Genomic DNA, 23,413 nt, shown 5'->3' on the forward strand with positions numbered 1-23,413 from the left:
ATATAAATGTATATGTATTTCCTATATATAAATTTAATGTATTAAATTAAAGGATTTAATTTTTCCTTTATTATCATGTTAGGGAACAAAACCAAACAGCAAAATACACCTGTACATTGAACACATTTAGGGCTCCAAATCACCATAGGTTATTTTTGTTAACCCAAATCTCCTTCCAACAACACTTACCCACATCCAACACCCACCAATCACCTTTGAGATGGAGTTCCTGATAATTTTCATTGTTACAGTTTAAACTCAATTACTGAGACCTATCTGGTTAGTTTAGTAAAGTATAAAAACTAAAAGCTAGCAATGTACCTGATCACCCACTTCAATGTTTCTGATGCAAACCTCCTCTATTCAACTCCTATCATTAGTACATGAACTCAAAGGATGTGAGGGGTGAAAGGGTAGCTGAAAAAGATATCACTCCTTGTTAAGATGCTCTGCGGATTCCTAGCATGATTTTTCTTAAACCCTAGAGCTGTCAAAAATCATGAAACAGATGTCACCACTATCACTTCCTGATTTTCCGCTTTGTGATTCACAATCCTCCAATACTAAATACCCACAGAGTACATGGTAGTTGATGCTGTGAGAGAAGTATAAAGGCCATACCCTCACACGCTCTCTGGTTCTGGAGAAGTCCTTAAATAGTGATTGAAACATCACCCCCAGGAATATATAATTATTTCCAACAAACAAAAACACTTAAGATTATAACAGCTACAAAAAAATCCCACAAAAAAATAAGAAAGGCAAATAGGTAATGGAATAGTCAAATAGGTATCTTTCTTTGAAAACAGTTCTGTTGTAAAAAGACGTATGCCCATTCAGTTGTTCACATTATTAGGCTATTTTCCTTTGGCAAATGTTGAAATCCTAACCATCAGTACCTCAGAATATGTCTGTATTTGGAATAGGTCTTTAAAGAGGTAATTAAGACTAGATGCAACAATTAATGCGATATGGCTTGTGTCCTTATGAGAAGGGGTGATGAGGACACACACAGAGGGAAGACCACATGGAGACACAGGGACGAGACAACCATCTACACACCGAGGAGAGAGGCCTCAGAAGAAACCAACCCTACTGACCACTCGGTCTCAGACTTCTGGCCTTCAGAACTGTAAGAAATTAAATTTCTGTTGATGAAGCCACCTGCTCCGTGATACTGTGGTCTGGCAACCTTCGCAAGCTTATCAGTAAGTCAGGGCTCTGAGACTCTTGGCTTCCACGGTTGCTACTAGATTGCGGCAAGAGTGCTTCTCACACCTGACCGTGCCACTCACACAAGTAAGCAGAAACAAAAGAACAATAAAACCTGTTTTGCAAGCTCAAATATGACCTAATTCTCTATCTTATGGACTACAACAATACCTTACTTGAGAAGTTTACTTGAAACAAATGTAAAAATATTCTAGGCAGCAACTCTGGTCAGGGAAGAAAACCATCACCAGTGAGCCACCTCTCAACACAGGCACACTCTGGAGTCCAGCCTGGGAGTCATTCGTGGGGATCTTGGCTTTGCGATTGGCTGGATTCTTGTGCTTGCTTGTCCCAGGGCACTAACGCCTGTGCAACATTTTTAGCCAATCCATGTATCTTGGAAACCATCTACTTTGCCCATGAGAATAGATTTTTAAAATCCATTATGTCAATTTACAAACCATATGGTGTACATCTGAGATATAGATAGCTACCACCCTGATACCTATGTAATAGTTTTCTCTGGAGTATGGGCTTCTGATACAATGCTAGCTAAACATCCCTCGAAGGGCTCTATCTCATCACAGTAACTGACTAGTGTAGAGTTTGGTTAAGAGCTTATTAACATGTGCATACAAATCATGTGCCTATGCTGATACAATTTAACGTACATTACAAACAATATAATGAGTTCTCATCATGCTGGTCGCCTCTTTATTCAAAGTCCTACTTCTCTTTTAGATGGCAAAGAGATACTAGAAACCTCCAGAAATTAGAATGGCCAAAGCCTGGGGCAATCCCTCCTCTCCAATTATTCTATGTCCAGAGAGGAACAGCTAAAAAGTTACATTCTTAATTACTGGTTTACCACTAAGAACAAAAATCAAACATCTGGGACAGATAACCAAAAGCAGATCCTTCAGAGACGAGGTCTTCTGAGATTTTTTTTTTTTTTTTATGGTAAAACTTACAACTTGAATTTTGGGGGCAAATGGCAACTTGGCATAGAGAGAAAAATAACAGAAACATTTTACTTTGAATACTACCATCTCCTGAGGATGACCATACCCCTCCTAGTTTCTTCCTAGTCTGAGATGCTGGACACATGAGAATTCTCAAAGAACTTACTTTGGCAGGAAGATCTCAGCATCTACCCAACTGTCAGAGCAATAACTTCCATCTCTGAAAAAATAAACCCTCCACTGTTACCTGGCTGACTTTGTGAGGCTCAGAGGGTAACCCCTACCCCAAGTCACCTTACTGAAGTATCACCTAAGCAGTGGGTGTTACTCTCCTGGAGGGTTATGTTCTGCTTGGACCCTGGGCAGCTTCTTTGTGCATCCAATTTTATTTCAGTAGAAACTCAAAATGCATCAACCCTGGATCCTAGAGGCACTGAGGGAGGCCAGTGTCCTATCTCTTTGCCAGGGTGGCCACACAAGCTAGCAGAAAAAAAAAAAATGGTGCTTGCCACCAAACAGACCTGAACTTGAATACCAGCCCTGCTGCTTTGCAGCTGCGTGGCCTTGAGACTCTCCAGACCACTCCAAAGCTCACGCTTTTGTTCTTCATAATGGGAGGACAGCACCGATCCTGGCAGCTTTGCTATAATGATTAGAGATCATGTATCCTTGCAAAGGATCTGGTACAAACGAGAAACTTTAGGTTCACTGGGCTGCCAATTAAATGGCTACTTCCAGACCGGATGAGACAGCCGGCATGCCTTGCTGGAGAAGGAGTCAGGATGGCTCCCACGTGCCCCCTAAAGCTTGCCTGAGCTCCACTCGTTCCTGGGTTCTTGCTAGAATCCCCAGCTGAGGGAGTCACCTGGGAGGACAGTGGGTTAGAGTCAAAGACCCATGTAATGCTAGCACTAGAAGGGATAAAGGGGTTATCGACTCCAATCCCCTTAACTTACAAACAAAGGAAATGTAACACAATTTAGGGGCAGAGTCAGAGTTGTATGAGGTAATAAATGCAAAAATGCTCTGTCAGCTTTGCTTTTTTTTTTTTTAATGTTTATTTTTGAGAGAGAGCAGGTGGGGGAAGGGCAGAGAGAGAGAGGGAGAAAGAGAATCTGAAGCAGGCTCCATGAGGTTACCACAGAGCCTGACGTGGGGCTTGAACCCACAAACCGTGAGATCATGACCTGAGCTGAAATCGAGAGTTGGACACTTAACCGACTGAACCACTCAGACGTCCCCAAAATGCTCTGTTAACTTTAAAAGCAACTCACAAATGTGAGGTTTTAGGACACGGGCCTTGGCAATCTATACAAGCCTGTTCATCCTGAAGCACTACTGGAGTATTCCAGATATCTGTAAGTCAAGAGGATAAGAGGATTCCCTGTAATATTTTTAATTTTAAAGCACAATGGCTAGAAAATCCCTCCAAATATGATAGGTATCCTTGTAAGCAGAGTCTCTTATCACCTGTGGAGGTGTCATGGACACTGAGAGAACCCCAAGACTCGGCAAATCACCAGATGTCATGAGGAAGGCTCATTCCTGTGGGTCAGGACAACTCTGTGCTGTCCCTCCCCCGTGTTCAGTCCCAGCATTGTCTGAAAAGAGGGAATACTCACTTGGAGTAGGACCCAGTGTCCTCCTTTGGAAGCTTTCTCCAGTGCCTTTTCTGCCACCGTCTCCTGGCCTTGTCCTAAAGACACGTTGTGGAATTTTCCCGAGTCTATCGTAAACCCCAGTCTTTTGCCTGTGAAAGGGTACAACACGGTGAGGGGAAGAGTGAATCAAGGACAGATGAGAAGGGTGTGGAATTCTGAGGCCCAGGGTCTGTCTGTGGTGACTGCTGCCACCTTCTAGGTCACTCTCCTAAAGAAGCCAAACTAAACTTCGGTCGTTTCAACAAGCAGCATTTTGAGCTCTCAACATCTGCCTCCTTATGAGCATTAGCTAAGCCTGTGGAAATAAGTTCCTCTCGTTTTATGGTAATGAAGCTTTTGACATTTTGATAGATGGCAAGTATTGTTACTGAGCTTTATTAACTCTTGCAGGAGTAGAAAAGCATTTCCCTCGTAAAAAGGAGCAACATGTGGTAGATATCACATCATTTTTTGAACAAATTGGCTCATTGGGTAAATGCAGGAGCCTCTCACCTTGTGGCCATGCTTGAATCGAGCACAGTCAGGTCACAGCTCTATTAACCTGGTACTCTCGGCGCGGGCTGTGGGGAATAGTAATCCAGAGCACAAAGCGACAGTGCCTTGCACAATCAAATAGGCTTGCTCTAATGACCACTATTTAGTCACAGGGGGCACAAGATTACACTAGCATGGAGAAAATTGCCCTCTGGCCCTTATATAGTCAAAAGGTGGAAAACAGTACAAAGGAAACTTGCATTATGCCAACCAGAGGAATGTTCCGTTTGAACATTTCTTCAGACTACAGTGTTATTAGCCTTACATTTTCCATGTACTCAATCTCCAACAAATGAAAAAGGAAAGAAAGAGAGAGAGAGAGAGGAAGAAACTAAGGTAACTGTGAACGGAGAGAAGGTCAGGCGGGCCGTGGGCAAGGGGGAGGGTGGGAAGGCAAGCCTCCTGGCCCCTCACCAAGGATCTCTAGGTCTTTAAGGGCGTCCACCCCTGGAGACAGAACGAAGAAAATTGGAGTGGCTGGGCTGCTTTCTTCAAATGCTTTAACTAAGTCCAATCTGGTCCTCCCCACATATTTTGTACCCAGTTTTTCCTCCACGAAATTCCTATAAAAAAGAATAATGCAAAAGACACGATCAATGCTCATGACCTTGAAAAGGGCTACAACTTGGATCAGCTTAAATCATAGGCACAGGAAGGATGCTAACCATGTTCATTACATGGGATGTTTTTACACAACGATATAAATCCAGCTAGATTTCTAATGCATTAGTGTCAGTGAAATCCCTCCCTGCTTTAGAAGCTCTAAAAATCAGAAGCCTACGTTCCATTTTGGGGGCTACAGAGACCCCCCTCTGAGTACCACCAGCTGCCTGCCTGTGGCTTTGTATCCCCCAAATCTCCTGCCAGATCCCCCATTACTTATTAACAGTTCATTAGATTTGCCACAGTGCAATTTTCCGGCCTGCTGGGCTTCTCATGAATATACAAATGCTTTTTGGGGTGTTTCTAACACAGGGAAGCTCAATTAAGCAGGGATTATTTTCCAGCAGCATCAGATTTAGCAGAAAGTAAGTACTACTACTAAGCAGAATTAACTTGTAAAGTAGGGTATGCAGAGGCTTCTGCAAAGGGGAAATTAGCTGAACAAAGTGGAGGAGAAAAACCTGAGGTGCGTGAATGCCGTTGTTAGGAAGGAAGGTGAGAACTCTGGTAAATTCAGAGGCGAACGTGACTTGGGCGAATTAAGCAGCACATTACCAGTTAGGAGTCGAGAGGGCAAAGAGAGAGGACACACGGACGAATATGTAGACAGGGTTCCTGCTTTAAATTGCACCGGTAGTGAAGTTATAAGACTATTAGCGTCTCCTGAAAGAAATCCTTTTTGTTTGATGGGCAAAATCTTTAGAGCCCAAACGCCACCACTAAATAAAGACAGTGGAAGTCGCACTGGAATAATGCATGCCCCTGGCCTCTGAACTCTGATGACACCCATCTCTCTTGCTAGAATATTTCCAGTGGTTCCCTGTCTCCCCTCCTAATGTCACAAGTCAGGTTTTCAGGCAAGATGGGCTCAGTCTGACTAGAGACTAGCCTAGTTTAGTGTTCAGTGAGTTTCAACAATAGTAGTGATTACAATATCACATTTTCAGCAGAATCATCATCAATCTCATCAATATGGACCATAAATGCCTCCACCAGATACTCCAGCCCCTAAGACCGGGTGTCCTTGAAGTTAACTTGAATTTCCAAGAATGCTAACTGCCCCACCTGAGAGCATATGTCATTCTGTCAGGGCGCACCGCTCTCAAAATAATCAGCTTCTGTATCAAACTTTTCTTCTTCCATTCTTGCGGTAGCTTCTCTTTCTCTGGACACTCGGATTCTGCCCACTTCCTCCACTGTTTGGCAGATCCTTCCACATCTCGGTCTATGCCTCGAAATTCTTCCATCAGGGCTACTGCCTGTCATACAACAGGGGAACAGATGGGAATGGTGTAAATAGCTTACAGTTTGAGATAAAGACTAGCGGATGTGTTGGATCCTGTGTGAACAAGCTGTGCTGGATAGTCATCATTTCCTCACCAGATTCACTCTGCACCCTTTTCTGCTCTGCTAAGAGGGTGACCACTAAGGATTATTTGAACTAAATTCTCTGGTTCTCTGGTCTGGTTGGGTTTGGCCAAGAGGAGGCACTAGCAAGAGACTAGAGGGCTGGAGCAGAGAGAAGCAGGGGTATTTCTTCCTCAGCTCTTTCCCTGTGGTGACATAGTTTGGCAGTGGCTGTGTTCCTCTTCCGAATGCCACAGCTCCTAGGGGTTGGCTTTCTCCCATAACTTCATTTCACAACAGTTTCAGTAACAGCTCCTTTTCTTCCTTTTTCCATCCCCATTCGTGGTTTGATTCCCTTCGTCTTCTTCCCATACCATGGTAATATATTCGTTGTAAAACTTTTTTCTTTCATCATCCCTTTGAATGAGGCCCTAACTGATCAACAATTGGACTTGAATTTGTAATTCTAAATAATTTAAAAACTCCATTAAAAATAAACATACCTATACTATAAAAATAAGGGATGATGGTTATTTCCAATGGACAGAAATGTGTCCTTCTCAGAAAAAGGGTGTGGCAAAGGTTAGCAAATGATGAGCATCTTTAAGGAATCCCTGAGTCTAGGAGAATACACTCTTAACAACAGGATCTTCTGACAGAAAAATAGGATAAGGATTGATTGATGACTGAGGTTGATGAACAACCATTGCTTTTTTCTCGACAACATTCTGTTCAGCTTAAATACTTTATAGTGAGAATAAATTACTGTGTTGTTGTGTAATTGACAAAACTATGTGGAAAAAGTGGACAAATATAAAGAAGAAAAGAGCGCCTGGGTGGCACAGTTGGTTGAGCATCTGGCTATGGCTCAGGTCATGATCTGTAAGTTCTAGGCCTGCATCGGGCTCACTGGTGTGTGAAGCCTGCTTCAGATCCTCTGTCCTCCTATCTCCCTGCCCCTGCCTCACTGTGTCCCTCAAAAATAAACAACTTAAAAAAAAAAAGGAAAGAAAGAAAGAAACTGGTTTTAGGTAAATTGACAAAATTGTTCCCTTCTGTTCCTTGACTTTTACCGAAGTTCCTGCAGACTATACATATTTATTAGTTTTCCCACTCACAAATAGGGCAAAAGTTCCTTTACTTCCAAGTAAGAACTTAATCACTTTATAATTTAGTAATACAAAGATGGATTAAAGAAGATCACATTACATATCTCTACAAATGAAATAGTATATATCACTTGTATTTCTTTTAAAACATTTCTACATTTATGAGAACTGAGACATAAGATTTAGAAAGTGACAAAACGTCTTCCTAACATACCTTTAGAGCACTCCAAGACTGAGTGGTTAGGAAGTCAAGAGGACTCGAGTAAGTGTGTTCAACTTTGAATCGAAGCAGGAAATCCAATTCAAAAGGGTCTATCTCTCTCTTTCTCAACAAAATCTTTAGGGTACACAAAATTGAAAAAGGTCACTTAGTTTATATCAAAATCACAGCACAGGAGGTAGTCACCATTTAACAGATAGGACTGAATACACAGAACCAAGTCTGCTGAGATTTCCATAGGTCTGTATCTGTTCTAAAGCTGAATTAAGAGCCTTAGATTAAGTCCATGATCTCAAAACCTTGACTGAAAATCTAATAGCAAATAATTACGAAGACTGGTTTATTCCAATTTTAACACATGAGTGTTAGCAAAATATATGAAATATTTGTTCATATTTATGCTTTTGCTGTGAACTCAAACTTGTCTTAGAACTTGTTATACAGGGGCACCTGGGTGGCTCATTCAGTTAAGGGTCCGACTCTTCATTTTGGCTCAGGTCATGATCTTAGAGTTTCATGAGTTCGAGCCCCACGTTGGGGTCTGTGCTGACAGCGTGGAGCCTGCTAGGGATTTTCTCTCTCTCTCTCTCTCTGCCCTTCCCCTGCTCACGTGCTGTCTCTGTCTCTCTCAATATAAATAAATAAACTTCAAAAGATTTTTTTTAAAGAGACTTCTTTAAAACAAAAAAAAAAGGTCTTGTTAAACAAATTGAAAAAGCCTGAGGTGATGATGGACCAAATTACTAAATATAAGGTAGAACTAATATTATTAGTCTTGATATAGAAATAATATCTAATAAACTTAATAAGTTTGACATATGAGATGACATATTTTTCTTATATGTGAGATTGAGAAAAATTGGAAATTACTGTTTTATAGATACAACTAAACAAGCACAGTATAAACAGAAATAAACTTTAGACACCTACATTATGAACTTGATAAGAAGTCCATAGAAAGAACATTTTTGAGGGGGACAGGAGGATGAAATATTCCCAAATTTCAACCTAAATATTTTAACACCATATAAAGTTAAACTGGTAAAATTTTGAGTTTTATGCTATTTTAAAACTCTAGATATTTTCAAAATGCATTATGGGTGGTAACACATTAAAAGACTATTTGATTAATTGATTTGTTCTTAATTCAATTTATTTCAATAAATAATTGCCATATATATGAAGCTTTGATTTACAGAAACTGTCAGGATTTGAGATAAGCTGTAATTTATCTATGGCTTCCAAGGAGAAAGTTTTAAATAGATGTGCGTATGTGTGTATGCATGTCTCATGTATTCTCATTCTTGGCCTTTTATTGCTAATGAGTAATATGTATACAAACAACAATTTAATTTTGTAATGTCTCGCTCCTGTTTATCACATACATTATGGAACACCTACACCTATATATTCATTTATAACCCAAAGGAATCGACAATGACCAGAAATACTGAAAGTAACAGTTTATCATTATTAACAGCAGGTATTTACAAAATGCCTTCTTTGGACAAAGCACTTTGGAGGACACAACGCAGACCAGGCAATGTCCTTCCATCAAGAACTGGGTTGACAGAAAAAGGTATAGAGCAAACAAACTAATAATAGGACAACATGCTTATTTCATCTAGGCATGTAGTCCTCGATGTTTTCTTCTTATTGTGGGCACCTTTATTTAAAAAAGTCTTTTGCTGGAGTCTGTATTGAAAAATAGATAAATAAAAGGATAGCAGGTCTCACTGAAGGTGGCAGTGTGAAACCTGCAGCTCATTTACCCATTCACTGGTCTATAAAGGGACGGAGAAAATCCTAGGACCATCCAAATGTGGACTCATAATTCTTATCTTAAAGAATCTCCCAGGCACCTGGGTGGCTCAGTCAGTTAAGCATCCAACTCTTGATTACAGCGCAGGTCGTGTTCTCACAGTCGTGAGATTAAGTCCCGAGTTGGGCTCTGCACTGGGTATGGAGCCTGCTTAAGATTCCCTCTCCCTCTCCCTCTGCCCCTCCCCGACGTGTGCTATCTACCCGAAAACAAACAAACAAACAAACAAACAAAAACAAACCAGAAAGAATCTCCCTGGTAACATCCAGGAGGCTCTGCACAAGACCTAAGAAGTGAGAAGTTGTCATTGATCTGTTTTTCAGGGTGATCGCTGATGTGGTGGCTTACAGTGCATACCTACCCAAACCAACACCCTGGGACCGACTGAAAGGTTGTCACATGTCCAAGCTCACCCTGGGAAACTCAAACTCACCTCATGCCACCAAGGGCTTCCAAAAAAGGTGTCATGCCTCCCTTCAATGCAAGTCAAGCACATAATAAACAGAGGTGTAGGACTTCAGTTCTGAGGATGCTTTCAAATGACTGATTTCCTTACCTGAAAAGCCATCTGGGACAGGAAGGTGAGCTTGTCCTTCTCAAACAGTGCCTGGCTGGTGTAGAGGAAGACGGCATAGGTGATGCTCTCCATCAGGACTGAGACGCGGCCCTGCACGTCCTCCACCTTGTCAGCCTGCTCAATTGCTCTGTGGAACAGCATGTTGAAAGCCTGGGGAATTTAAAGTGACTGGTAAAGGATGGAAACTAGTGCCTGTTGTCTAGCTACCCCCCACACGCAGCCAAAATGGGGGATCGCTTTCTGTTTGACTTTATTCGAAAGTGCCAAACTATTTTCCAAAATGGTTTTTACCACTTTGCATCCTCATTGGCAACGCGAAAGAGTCGCAGTACTGTACCTGTGCTAACACTTGTACTGTCGGTCTTGTAAAATCGCAGCCATTCTATTTGGTACCTAGCGATACTTCTTTCTGCTTTTACGCTGCATTTTTCTGATGAATACTGAGCACTTAAAAATGGGCTTATGAGCAATACTCATGACTCAGTACGGGACATGTATGTTCAAATCTTTCATTGTTTAATTGAGCTGTCCAACTTCTTTATATATTCTGAGATTAGTTGTTTGTTAGATATAAGCATTGGAAAGAGGTTTTAATAGTAACTCACCTTTTTATCTTCTTAATGTCTTTTGAAGACCATAAATTTTTAATTTGATAAGGTTCAATTTATTAGTTTTTTCCTTTCTATTGTATCCTAATAAATCTTTGCCTAACCCTAAGCCCAAAGATTTTCTCCCATTTTTTCCCCTAGAAATCTCATAGCTTTGCTTATTCATTTTGAGCTAATTTTGTAAGAAATGTGATGTAATGTTTAAGGTTCATTTTATTCTTTGTGGGTATCGAGTTTTCTCAGCACCATTTGTTATCAAAGCTATCCCTTCTTCATTAAATTGTCTCGGGTATTTTTCTTTAGGCCAATTAATATCAGTTTATAACAAGCCCTGAAATCATGTATTGTAAATTTGTTGTTCTTTTTCAAAATTATTTAGTTACTTTAAATCCTTTTAATTTCTTTTTCAAAATTATTTAGTTCCTTTAAATCCTTTTAATTTTAGAATCAGCTTGCCAATTTCTATTTTTAAAAAGCCTCCAGGGATTTGGCTGAGATGGAACTGAATCTACAGATCAATTTGGAAAGACCAAAGATCATCTTAATAACATTGAGTGTTCTAATCCACAAACATGGTATCTCTCTCCATGGTCTATTTCAACAATGTTTTTGCAGCACTAAGCACACAGATTTGTATTTGTTTTGTTAAAATTATCCCTAAGAGTTTCGTGAATTTGGAAGCTGTTGTAAATAGTACTGAGGTATTAATTTTATTTTCCAGTTGCTTGTTCTTCATATATAAAAACAATGGATTTTGAGTATTGCCTTTATATCCTGCCATCTTGCTAAAAACTCACTTCTTAGTCCTAGTAGCTTTTTTTGGTAGATTTCTGAAGATTTTCTATACACATGATTAAGTCATTTGTGAAAAAAAGACACTCCTTCTTTTAAAATGTCTGTGCCTTTTATTATATTATTGCACTGGGGATAACCTGCAGGGCAGTAATGAATAGAAGTGTTGAGAAAAGACATTTTTATTCCTGATCTTAGGGGAAAGCATTTAGTTTTTCAACATCAAGTATATTACTAGCTGTAGATTTTTGTAGATGCCCTTTTTCACATTGAGACGTTAACCAGGTATTGAAGTTTGTCAGATTTTTTGACTGCATCCACTGAAGGGATATGGCTTTTCTCTGTTGTTTTGTGTTATTTTTTAAATGTTTAACCAGCTTGTATTCCTGGCATAAATTCCACTTGGGCATAATATATTGTTCTTTTTATTTGTGGCTGGGTTCACTTTACCAATTCATCTATCCTCCCTCTCTTCCTTCCTTTTTTAGTGAGTGAGGGGCAGGGGGACAAGCACGAGCGGGGGTGAAGGGCAGAGAGAGAGAATCTTAAGCAGGTTCCACGCTCAGTGTAGAGCCAGACACGGGGCTCGATCCCATGACCCTGAGATCATAACCTAAACCTAAACCAAAACCTGCTAGTTACTCTTGACTCTTTTCCTCCTCTTTATTTTCCATATCCAGTCCATTTCTAAGGATTGATTATTTTAGCTTCAAACCATGTGACAAGTCTGTTAACTTTTGAGTCTTGTCATTCTATCAGATGTCTGCTTCAAATCTTTCAATGGCTTCTTTTTTCAGACAAACTATAATCCAAAATCCCCCATTTGGCCAATGAGGCCTCCTATGATCTAGACTTCCCCACCTCTCTAGAGTCCTGTCTTGTCATCTTCTCCCTTACTCATTAATTACCCTCCAGCCACATACATTCATTCACCACCTGGAATCCCAAACTCGTTCATGTCCCACACATCCTTGTTTTCTGCAAACATTTCATACATGGCTAAACTCTATAGGAATCAACTCTAATGTCACTTCTTCTCAGAGGCCTTCCCTGAACCAAGACTAAAACAGACCTCCATCTTTACTATTCTCTCTCATTGTACTTATCACTTTTACACACACACACACACACACGCCCCCCCCCCCCCATATATTTGTTTTTTTTCAAAACTGTACACTGAGTAACCAGCACAACATCTGGCATGATTGACCTCAATAGCTATTTGTTTAGAAACTGAGCGACAGCATGAATGAATAGTGCCCAGAAGTACAATGATGCAAAGTAAAGAGCATGGCCTTTGGGATCATAGTCATGAGTTCAAATCCTGCCTCTTATAATTATGATGTGAATTACAGAGCAATTTATTTCAAAATGTTAGTTTAAAAAAAAAAGGGATAAAATACTTTATTGAGATGTTTTCAGCCTAAGAATGAACCAAGGTATAAAAATGTCTTGCATGTAACAGAGGGACTTAATGAATAGTTGCTCTCACTCTTTCTCCCACTATACCAAAATAATATGGGTAATCTTTTTATAAGACACTTATGGCTTTACAAAAAAAGTATAGGAGTCTCAAGGAGAATTCCCTTATATATAATAAACTCAAGACTCTGTTTAAGAACAAAACCAAATGTATTATGATGCCACATAATTATCTCAGAGCCTTATTAAAAATTATAAATAAAAGCTCCAGAGAAAATGAGAATTTCTTTTTTTTTTTTTTTTTTTGCTGGCTAGATCCTCAGGACTCCTTACTGGATATATACCAATTGCTTAAAAGTAAATTCCAAACTTCCAGAAACAAGTTGAACTCATGAAACTGAATTTTTTTCTTAGCCTATTCAGCATACCTTCAAAGAGAATTGATAGATGGGGTTAATTTTTCTGAGGTCATTAATAACAAAATAAAGAAGAGACGCTCTCGCTGCCACTGGTCTGTAACATTCTCGGGCCTCGTTGATTTTTTTTTCATTTTCTTTAGCTTCAATCACCTACGGTGAGAGCAAACAACATAGGCCACTTACTCTTCATATTCTTTATACTTACCCAAGTGATGGAAGGGACATATCTGAAATGAAAAATTTTCATTTTTTTCATATTAAATGAAAAATTTAATACGAAAAATATTCGTATTAAAACAGAAAACATGTATGAAATTTATGTGCTTGAGTTTTTCTAAAATTATTAGATTCATATTTTAAAATAATTTTTTTCATAAACTGAGTTTTCAGTGAGAATAGACCTGACTCTAGCTGTTTTATGGTTACAAATTAAGCAAATCTGACTAGGGGCTGTGGTTTCACAGAATTTGTTCTGAGTAATGTCACCTTCCTGCCTCCCCTCTCTTTTTCAGGTTTAATAACCCAGCTATATCACCTCCCTGGGATAGGTCTTACAAGTCTGCTGGGTCAGTTCAATGCTGATAACTTTATTAGTCAACAAGGTATACGAAAGCAGCCAAGGTCAATGATATATCCAATAGCCATGCTTACTAAAAAAGCCTTTATGTGAAGACTCTGATGACTCTCTGACTTTGCACCAGATGATCCATATGCTCATATATTTCCATTTAGTTTATCTTTATCTATTAGCCTCTGGGTACATTCAGAAAGATAATTAAAAGAACAATACCTCCACCACCACAACCAACATACTCATTTTTATTCAAGGCTCAAATAACTTAAAAAAAAAAATTTTTTTTTAAATCTAGGACTACTGCTGGTCCCATACCTTTTTTTTTTTTTTAATGTTTATTTTTATTTTTGAGAGAGACAGCATGAGTGGAGACGAGCGGGGGGGGGGGGGGGGGCGCAAAGAGAGAGTGGGACAGAGGATCTGAAGCGGGCTCTTTACTGACAGCAGCGACCCAATGTGGGGCTTGAACTCATGAAGCATGAGATCATGACCTGAGCTGAGGTTGGATGCTCAATGGACTGAGCCACCCAGGCACCCCTGCTCCTATAGCTTTTTAAGATAGCTTTATTTCCCCCCAACCTTTTTTACAGACTTGATTCTTCATAATTGTGTATAAAAGGAAATAAAACATAGAGCAGAAAGGGGAATCCCTACATAGTAATATATTAAGAAGATAGGAAGAGGCATTTTAAGAGACAATTAGAAGCTAACTTCAAAGCTAAGACCTAATTTACTTAATTGCTCTAATCTTTACCAACTTAGGAGCCACCAAGAATTCACTTACTTAAAAGGACAGAGTAATGTGGGATTCCGTTTCTTTGTTTAAATTAAGATAAACATATAGGATGTGTGGTGACACAGTCTCAACTGGGTAATTAATAGATTGGTAAGTAATGAGGATATTGCAGAAAACAAATGAGATTCCTCCCACTTTGACACAATGGAATTTTAAGGGTCATGGACACTTGTGAAAGTCCTAAGTGCCTACCACACGTAGGACATGTTGGGACATATGTTGGACATTCAGCAGGAAGTCTACTCAATAAAAATTTTTACTGGCTCTTAGGAAATGTCACTGTTTCCCAGGGTGAATAATGCATCTGAGTACAGCAGGAGACCATGCCTTGCTCTCTCTCTCCTGCCAGTGAAGGCCTGTAAACACAACTTTAGCTCTAAATATTTCTCTAAAATGTACAACAGACCAGGAAACCTGTGGTGAGACTGGAAGGTGTCAGTTTGCCAGAGCTGGATGCTAAGCCTTTTTAGATTTTACACCATGTAAACCAGCAGGCTCCAATTCTCTTCAGATTTAGTCACTCAGAAAAAATAACAGCCTCACAGAGTCTCATGTGGATGACAGGATCTCTGCTGAACTATGAGAGGCACAAGTTCAACCACCTCTGGCTCCAGGCAGAGCCCCCCACATTCTGGTTTTTAAGGGCAGTTTATTAAATGACCTTAAATCCACAAGTGAGTCCTCTTAAGCAAACTGTCAAGTTTGATCACATTTTGATCCCAACCACTGGATTCAAAGGGAGCACTGTGACCCTCCAGGTGTCCTTGGGGCCTTCTTACTTTCCGCTCTATCTCTGCTGCGGTCGCCTTGGTCCTCTCCAGCTTCTCTACCAGCTCGGTGTCATCGAGGAAGCTCCCCTCTGCTGCAGAAAGGCGCAGAAGGAGGTCGTCCTCCAGATACTTCAGCTCGATCTTAAAGTCATTCTGGTGCTTTGTCAAAACCAACTAACAAAACCAAGAAAAGTCTGAGAAATGGCGGTTAAATTCATGTTTGTAAGCAGTTTCTTTATTTTTTTTATTTTTTTTTCAACATTTTTTATTTATTTTGGGGACAGAGAGACAGAGCATGAACGGGGGAGGGGCAGAGAGGGAGACACAGAATCGGAAACAGGCTCCAGGCTCCGAGCCATCAGCCCAGAGCCTGACGCGGGGCTCGAACTCACGGACCGCGAGATCGTGACCTGGCTGAAGTCGGACGCTTAACCAACTGCGCCACCCAGGCGCCCCAGCAGTTTCTTTAATTGTCAATTTCATGGAACCATATATAGTAAACACACTTAAAAACATACAAAATTAAAAATATACTAATCATCCTCTTTAAAAACTTATAAAAATTTTTAATATTAATTTATTCTTTGAGACAGAGAGAGCATGCACATGCGAGAGAAGCAGAGGCAGAGAGAGAGAGAGAGAGAGAGAGAGCGAGCGAGCGCACAAACAGGAGGGGCAGAGAGAGAGACACAGAATCTGAATCAGGCTCCAGTGAACCAGGCTCCAGGCTCTGAGCTGTCAGCACAGAACTCGACGTGGGGCTCGAACTCATGAACTGTGAGATCATGACTCAAGCCAAAGTTGGATGCCTAACCAACTGAGCCACCTAAGTGCCCCTAGAAATTTATTTTAAAACAAGTCAGGGGGGCACCTGGCTGGCTCAGTCGGTAGAGCGGCCGACTTTGGCTCGGGTCATGATCTTGTGGTTTGTGAGTTTGAGCCCCACATTGGGCTCACTGCTGTCAGTGAAGAGCCCACTCCAGATCCTCTGTCTCCTCTCCTGTACCCCTCCTTAACTTGCATACACATACACACTCTCTCAAAAGTGAACGTTAAACATTTTTTTTTTAAACAAGTCACAAAATATGTTAAGATCTGGGTGCACTCCAGCGTCCAGAGAATGAATGTCTGTCATAATCATTTAACATCAGGAACCTATAGGAAGAACCTATTCTATTCTGTAGGAAGAAACTTCTGCTTCAAATCTAAAAAGTTGGAAGTCATCATTTCCATCCTCACAAAGGAAAAAAGCAATTCCTCAACTCTTCTTACATCCTTCAAAGAACTAAGGTTCCAGGTCAACTGCCACTCTAAAAGCCAGAGGGATGGGTAAATACAGACAATCAGCTGATGGCGAACATTCACAGAGTAATTGGCTAATTGCTGGAGTCAGAGCTCCCGGTTTAAACCTCCGGGAGCTCAGTCTTAGGAATCCCTCCATACTTTTGTGAATTTGCCTCTAAGAGACTTACCTGGTTGTCACAGTAAAGACCAGAAGAAAAAAAAAATCTACTCCTCCTTTGGGCAGTGGAAGGGGAAAATTAACTATTTTAAAATATGTCCAGGGGGAAAGCAACCCTTTAACATATCCAAGAGCTTTCTGTTTTCTTAACAAAAGCCTTCCCCCTCAATGGAAATTACATTATCAGAGCCTTACCTGACCTAGGGAGAAGGATGATTGGACAACTCAGCCTCCCCTCAATCTCTTTTCTCACAAAGGGGAGATAAAAATAAATGATGAACTCTTCTGAAGAGAGAAGCCCTGAGATTTAATCATAGTATTACACAGTATTGCAGAATACTTCTCATCCACAATACCTTACCACCACACTGCATCAACAGACCCCAGTATGGTAACAGTGGATTCCAACAGAGAGCTGCAAGGTACCGACTATTTAAGAAGGAGTTTCTAGGGAAATCCAAGGACACAGACAGACAAAAGCAGGGATATGAGAGGAAAGTGAAAACTATGACAGCAACAGCTACAGCAAACATGACACGCAGGCTAACTGCTAGTCACGTAAATATAAAACCTAACACTAAAGTTCCATTGGCCTCACTTCAAATTATCCAGTACATCCTAGCTGGCTTTCAACAAAAAAGTACAAGGCATGCTGAAAGACAAAAAGCACAGTCTGAAGAGATAAAGCAAACCTCAGAACAACACTCAGGAGTGGCAGAAATTCTGAAATTATCAGACTGAGAATTAAAAATAATTATGCTTAATGTGCTATGGAGCTCGTGAGAAACTGGAAAACACACAAGACCATTTGGACAATTTAAGGTGAGAGACGGAAATTGTAAGAAAGGAAATGTTAGAAGTAAACACTATGACAGAAATGAAGGATGCCACTGATGGGCTCATCAGTAGGTTGGACACAGTCAAGGGAATCATCGGCAAACTCCAATATAGGTCAAGAGAAACTTTTCACACTGAAAAGAGGAAAAAAAGGAAAAGAATATCCAGTAACTGTAGGAAAATTACAAAAAGTGTTAACATACACATCATAGGAATATCTGAAGGAGAAAAAGGAGAATAAAGAGTGGAGGTAATGATGGCTAAGAATTTTCTAAAATTAATGGACATTCACCAAACCAGAGATCCAGGACGCTCACAGAAGAATAAGTAACAAAAAAAAATTACACCTAGACATATCATATTCAAACTGCAGAAAATCAAATACCAAGAAACAATGTGAAAAGAAGCTACAAGAAAAAACAAACCTCACCTATGGAGGAAAGAGGACAAGAATTACAAAGAACTTCTGAGAAATCATGCAAGCAAGAAAAGAGTAAATATTCAAAATATTGAAGAAATAAATGATCAGTCTACAAGTCTGTCTCCTGCCAAATCAGTCCTCAAAAATTAAGCAAAAAAACAGATTTTTTAAGAAAAAAACCTGAAGGATTCTGTCACCGGTAGACATGTCTTACAAGTAATTTGTCGTTGTTTTTGGTCACACAGGAAAAAAAAAAAGGATAGAGGTCAGAAACTCACATCCACATAAAGGAAGAATGTCAGACAAAGAATAAATGAAGGTAAAAATTTTTTTCTGACTCTTAAGGGAACTGTTCAAACTAATGCAGACAACAAGGTATTCAGTGATTATAACTTATGATAAATGAAATGAATGACAACAGTGTTACCAGAGATGGGAGGGAAGAAATGAGAAAACGTTAAAAGATACTTGTACTCCCTAGGAGGCAGTATCATAATGTGACTTGAAAATGGACTTAGGTTACTTGTAAATGTATATAGTAAATACTAAAAAAAACCCACTACATTAAAAAAAAAAAAACACACAAAAAAAAGGTATAACTTATATGCTGGGAGACCACAGGTAGTGGAATTATATGAAATGCTCAATTAAAACCAGAGAAGGCAGAAAGAAAAAAAAAAAGCATGAAAAAAAAAAAGGGTAAGGAAGAGTACAGTAAATAAACAGTGACAAATATGGTAGATTTTAATCCAATTGCATCAATAATCTCTTTGTGAATTTTCTAAATACATCAATTAAAAGACACAGACTGACAAAATGGATCAAAAAGTAGGACCCAACTGTCTACTTTCTAAAAGAAATCTACTCTGCTTAAAGTAAAGGGATGGAGAAAGTTACACCACTTACCGCTCAGCAAAAGAAAGCTGGAGCAGCTACATTAATTTCAGACAAAGTACACACGAGAACAAGGAAAATTATCCAGCACAAAGAGGAGAATTATATAATGATAAAGGGATCAATTCTCTTAAAAAAGAAATACAAATCTTTAGTGAGCATGTCTCTGACAACCAAGTGTCAAAATACAGGAGACAGAAACTGACAGAACTCCAAGAAGCACACACACAAGGCCACATTGCTGGAGAATTCAAAACTCCTGTATCTAGAATTAATGGATTCTGGTAGACAGAGAATCAGCAACAATATAGTTGAACCAAACAGCACTATTAACTGGATGTAAGTGACATTTATAGAATACAGTAAAACCTTGGATTGCGAGTAACTTGTTCTGCAAGTATTCCCTAAGATGATCAAACATTTCTAATAAATTTGAACCTGATAAAGGAACAATGTCTTGGAATATGAGTAGTGACCCCGAATGTCACATGATCACAAATGAGCAAACGGTTCTTTTCCCTCATTCCCCCTGCCTCTCTCCCTGGGATTATGGGTGATCGTCAAAGTAATGTTACATTTCCACAAAAATCCTCAAAAGGAGGCAAAAGCAAGTGTCACTGGATAGGTTCCTTGTTAAAGTTGCACAAAAAGAAAGAGACTCCATTGAGCCATCAGATAGGAGTGATTTCTTTAGTGCTAATGAAAGTCGTTTACACAGTAACCTTCTTTTGTCTTCCTCACACCAGCCACAAAGGTTCAAAGGTAAGTAAGTGCAGGTCAATTTGTTTATTTTTCCTTGCATTTTGTATTTTCTTTATTATTTTGTATTATATTACAGTATGTAAACATTTTTACATGAATATTTTTGGGTTGTGGAATGAATCATCTGAGTTTCCATTATTTCTTATGGGGAAATTTGCTTTGATATACAAGTGCTTTGGATCACAAGCATGTTTCAGGAACAAATTATGCTTGCAAACCAAGGTTTTACTGTACTTTATCAAATAATAGCAGAGTACATATTTCTTTCAAGTTCACATAAAATATTCACATGATAAACCAAACTCTGAACCATAAAACACACCTGAAAAAGTTTTAAAAGAAAGAAATACTAAGTATACTCTCAAACCACAATGAAATCACATAAGGAATTACTAAATGGAAAGATAGCTGGAAAACTCCCCAAGTATTTGGAGATTAAACAGCGTACTTCTCAATAACATGTAGGTGAAAGAAATCTCAAAAGACATTAAAAATATATCAAACTAAATAAAAATGAAAATACAATTTATCAAAATGTGTGAGATGAAGCAAAAGCAGTGATGAGAGGAAAATTTGTAGCACTGAACACACAGTAGAAAAGAAGAAAGATCTAAAATTAATGATCTATGCTTTTACCTTAAGAAGCTAGTTAAAGAAAAGCAATATAAATATAAAGCAAGGAGATGAAAATAAACAATAAAAATTAGAGCAGGAATCAATAAAAATTAAAACAGGAAATCAATGGGGGAAAAATCTTCAGCCAAAAGTTGATTCTTTACAAAAATCAACAAAATTTTTAGCCCTGGAGCCAGGCTAACCAAGAAAAAGAGAAAGCACTAATTACAATGTCAGAAATTAAAGAAGGGCCATCACTACTGACTCTATGGGCATTCAAGGATAATAAAAGGATATTATGAATGAGTTTATGCCCACAAATTTGATAATTTAGATGCAGTAGACCAATTTCTTGAAAGACACATCTACCGAGAACTCACACAAGGAAAAATAGATAATCTGAGTGGGCCTATATTTAATTAAAAATTTGAATTGACAACAATCTTCCAAAAAAGAAAGCACCAGGCCCAGATGATTTCACTGATGAGTTTACCAAAGATTTAAGGAAGAAATGCTATCAACTTTCTACTATTTCTTCCAGAAAATAGAAGCAAAGGGAATACTTCCTAATTGTATGAGGTCCCCATTAGCCTAATATTGAAACCTGATAAAGCCGTTTCAAAAAAACCCAAAACTATAGACCCAGTATCTTTCATGAACATATATGTAAAAATCCTCAACAATATATTAGCAAACAAAATCAAACACATGTGTGAAAAGAAATATATACCATAGTAAGTAGGATTTATTCCAGGTACGCAAGTCTGGTTCAACATAGAAAAGTCAAGTAATGTAATCCATTGTTTCAAAAGGCTTAAGAAAAAAATATGATATACCAATAGATGAAGAAAAAACATCTGAAAAAATCCAACACTCATTTATGATAACGACTCCCAGAAAAGTAGAAATAGAGGTGAACTTCAACTTGATAGAGAACATCTAAAAATGAAACCTACATTCATTACATATTCCACTTAATGGTGATGAACTAGATGCTTTCCCCCCAAAACTGGAACTGGCACAAATATCTCTTTTCACCACTTCTATTCAACATTGTACTGAAAGTCTTAAACTAATTCAATAAAACAACAAAATAAATAAAATGTATACAGAATGGGAATGGAAGAAATAAACAGTCTTTGTTCACACATGGCATGGTTGTCTTTGTAGAAATCCCGAAGAATCAACAAAAACACTCCTAGCTAACAAGAGATTGTAACAAAGCTGCAAGATACAGGGTTAATATACAAACCCCAACTGCTTTTCTATACGCTAGCAATGAACAATTGGAAATTAAAATGTATAGTACAATACCATTTACATTAGGAACAAAAAACTGAACTGCTTAGATAAAAATCTAGGAAAACATTGAAGATGTGTATGAAGAATTCTACCATGTTCTGATGAATGAAATCAAAGATCTAAAAAATGTAGACACAATTCATATTCATGATAGGAAAATCCAATATTGTTAAGATACCACATTTTCCTTTCTGTGATTCAACATACTATCAGTCAAAATCCCAGCACATTATTTTGTGGATACTGACAAACTGACTATAAAGTATACACAGAAAGGTATAAAATTCAGAAGAGCCAACAGTCAGCATATGGAAGAAAAATAAGTTGGAAGATTGACAATACTCAATACCTTAAAGACTTGCTATAAAGCTACCACTAATAAGGAAGGTATGGTATTCACAAAGTAGACAACAGACCCACAGAAATATGGTCTACTGGTCTCTGACAAGTAGCAAAGGCAATGCAAGGAGAAACGACAATTTTTTTAAACAAATGGTACCAAACAGCTGGGTATCCACATGCAAAAGAATGAAGCTGGATCCCTACCTCACACTGCAAACAAAAATTAACTCAAAATGGATCACAGACCTGAATGTAGGAACTAAAACCATAAAACTCCTAGAAGAAAACACAGGAGTAAATCTTCATAAACTTTTATGAGGCAACGGTTTCATAAATATGATATCAAAAGCACAAGCAACAAAGAAAAAAGAGATAAACTGGATTTCATCAAAATTAAAGTTAGGTGCTTCAGAAGACACGATCAATAAAGTGAAGACAACCCACAGAATGGGAGAAAATATTTTTGTATTATGTGCCCAATGAGAGTATAATATTAAAAAAACATAAAGACTCCTACAACACAATAAAAATAACCCAATTTTAAAAATGGGCATAAGATTTGAATAGATGTTTCTCCAAAGAGGACATATCAAACCAATAAATATATCAAAAGATGCTCAATTCCATTAGCCTGTAGGGAAAAGAACATCAAAACCATAGTGAAATGCCACTTCACATGCATTAATGTGGCTATTAGCAAAAAGAGAGACAACAAGTGTTGGTGAAGATGTGAAGAAATTGGGTCTTTTACACATAGCTGGTAAAAATGTAAAATGGTCCAAGTGCTTTGAAAACAGTCTGGCAGTTCCTTAAGTGTTAAATGTAGAGTCAATATGTAACCTAGCAATTTTGCCGCTAGGCACATATGCAAGAGAATTGAAAAATATATGTCCACACAAGAACTTATGCATGAACATTCACAGAAGCACTAAGCATCATAGCCAAAAAGTGGAAACAACCTGAATATCCATCAACCCATGATGGCATAAATAAAACATGACATATATATATCTGTACAATGAAATATTATTCAGATATAAAAAATGAAGAATTGGTATACACTACAACATGGATGTACCTTGAAAACATTAAGCTAAGTGAAAGAAGCCATGTACAAAGGCCATATATTTAATGATTCCATTTATATGAAATGTCTAGAACAGGCAAATCTATAGGGGTAAAAGGAGATTAATGACTGTTACAAGGTAGGTGGGAACAGACACTGGAGATTAACAGCTAATAAGCATTTATTTTTTTTTGAGGTGCTGAAAATGTAGAATTGATACTCTG

At 38.6% G+C, this 23,413-nt stretch overlaps 1 protein-coding gene across 3 annotated transcripts in view; it reads right to left on the minus strand.

Annotated features, from left to right (window-relative positions):
- DNAH11 (dynein axonemal heavy chain 11) overlaps positions 1 to 23,413 on the minus strand; it is a 367,119-nt gene that overhangs the window by 37,451 nt on the left and 306,255 nt on the right. For all 3 annotated transcript variants that reach the window (XM_058724852.1, XM_058724850.1, XM_058724851.1), the window contains 7 exons: positions 15,498 to 15,662; positions 13,358 to 13,498; positions 10,087 to 10,257; positions 7,703 to 7,825; positions 6,098 to 6,291; positions 4,784 to 4,932; positions 3,797 to 3,924 (listed from right to left, as the gene is read on the minus strand). In XM_058724852.1, the coding sequence (XP_058580835.1) occupies positions 3,797 to 3,924; positions 4,784 to 4,932; positions 6,098 to 6,291; positions 7,703 to 7,825; positions 10,087 to 10,257; positions 13,358 to 13,498; positions 15,498 to 15,662 (1,071 nt within the window). The remainder of the gene's footprint in view (positions 1 to 3,796; positions 3,925 to 4,783; positions 4,933 to 6,097; positions 6,292 to 7,702; positions 7,826 to 10,086; positions 10,258 to 13,357; positions 13,499 to 15,497; positions 15,663 to 23,413) is intronic.

The sequence above is a fragment of the Neofelis nebulosa genome, chromosome 4, assembly GCF_028018385.1.
Source record: "Neofelis nebulosa isolate mNeoNeb1 chromosome 4, mNeoNeb1.pri, whole genome shotgun sequence".
Lineage (NCBI taxonomy): Eukaryota > Metazoa > Chordata > Mammalia > Carnivora > Felidae > Neofelis > Neofelis nebulosa.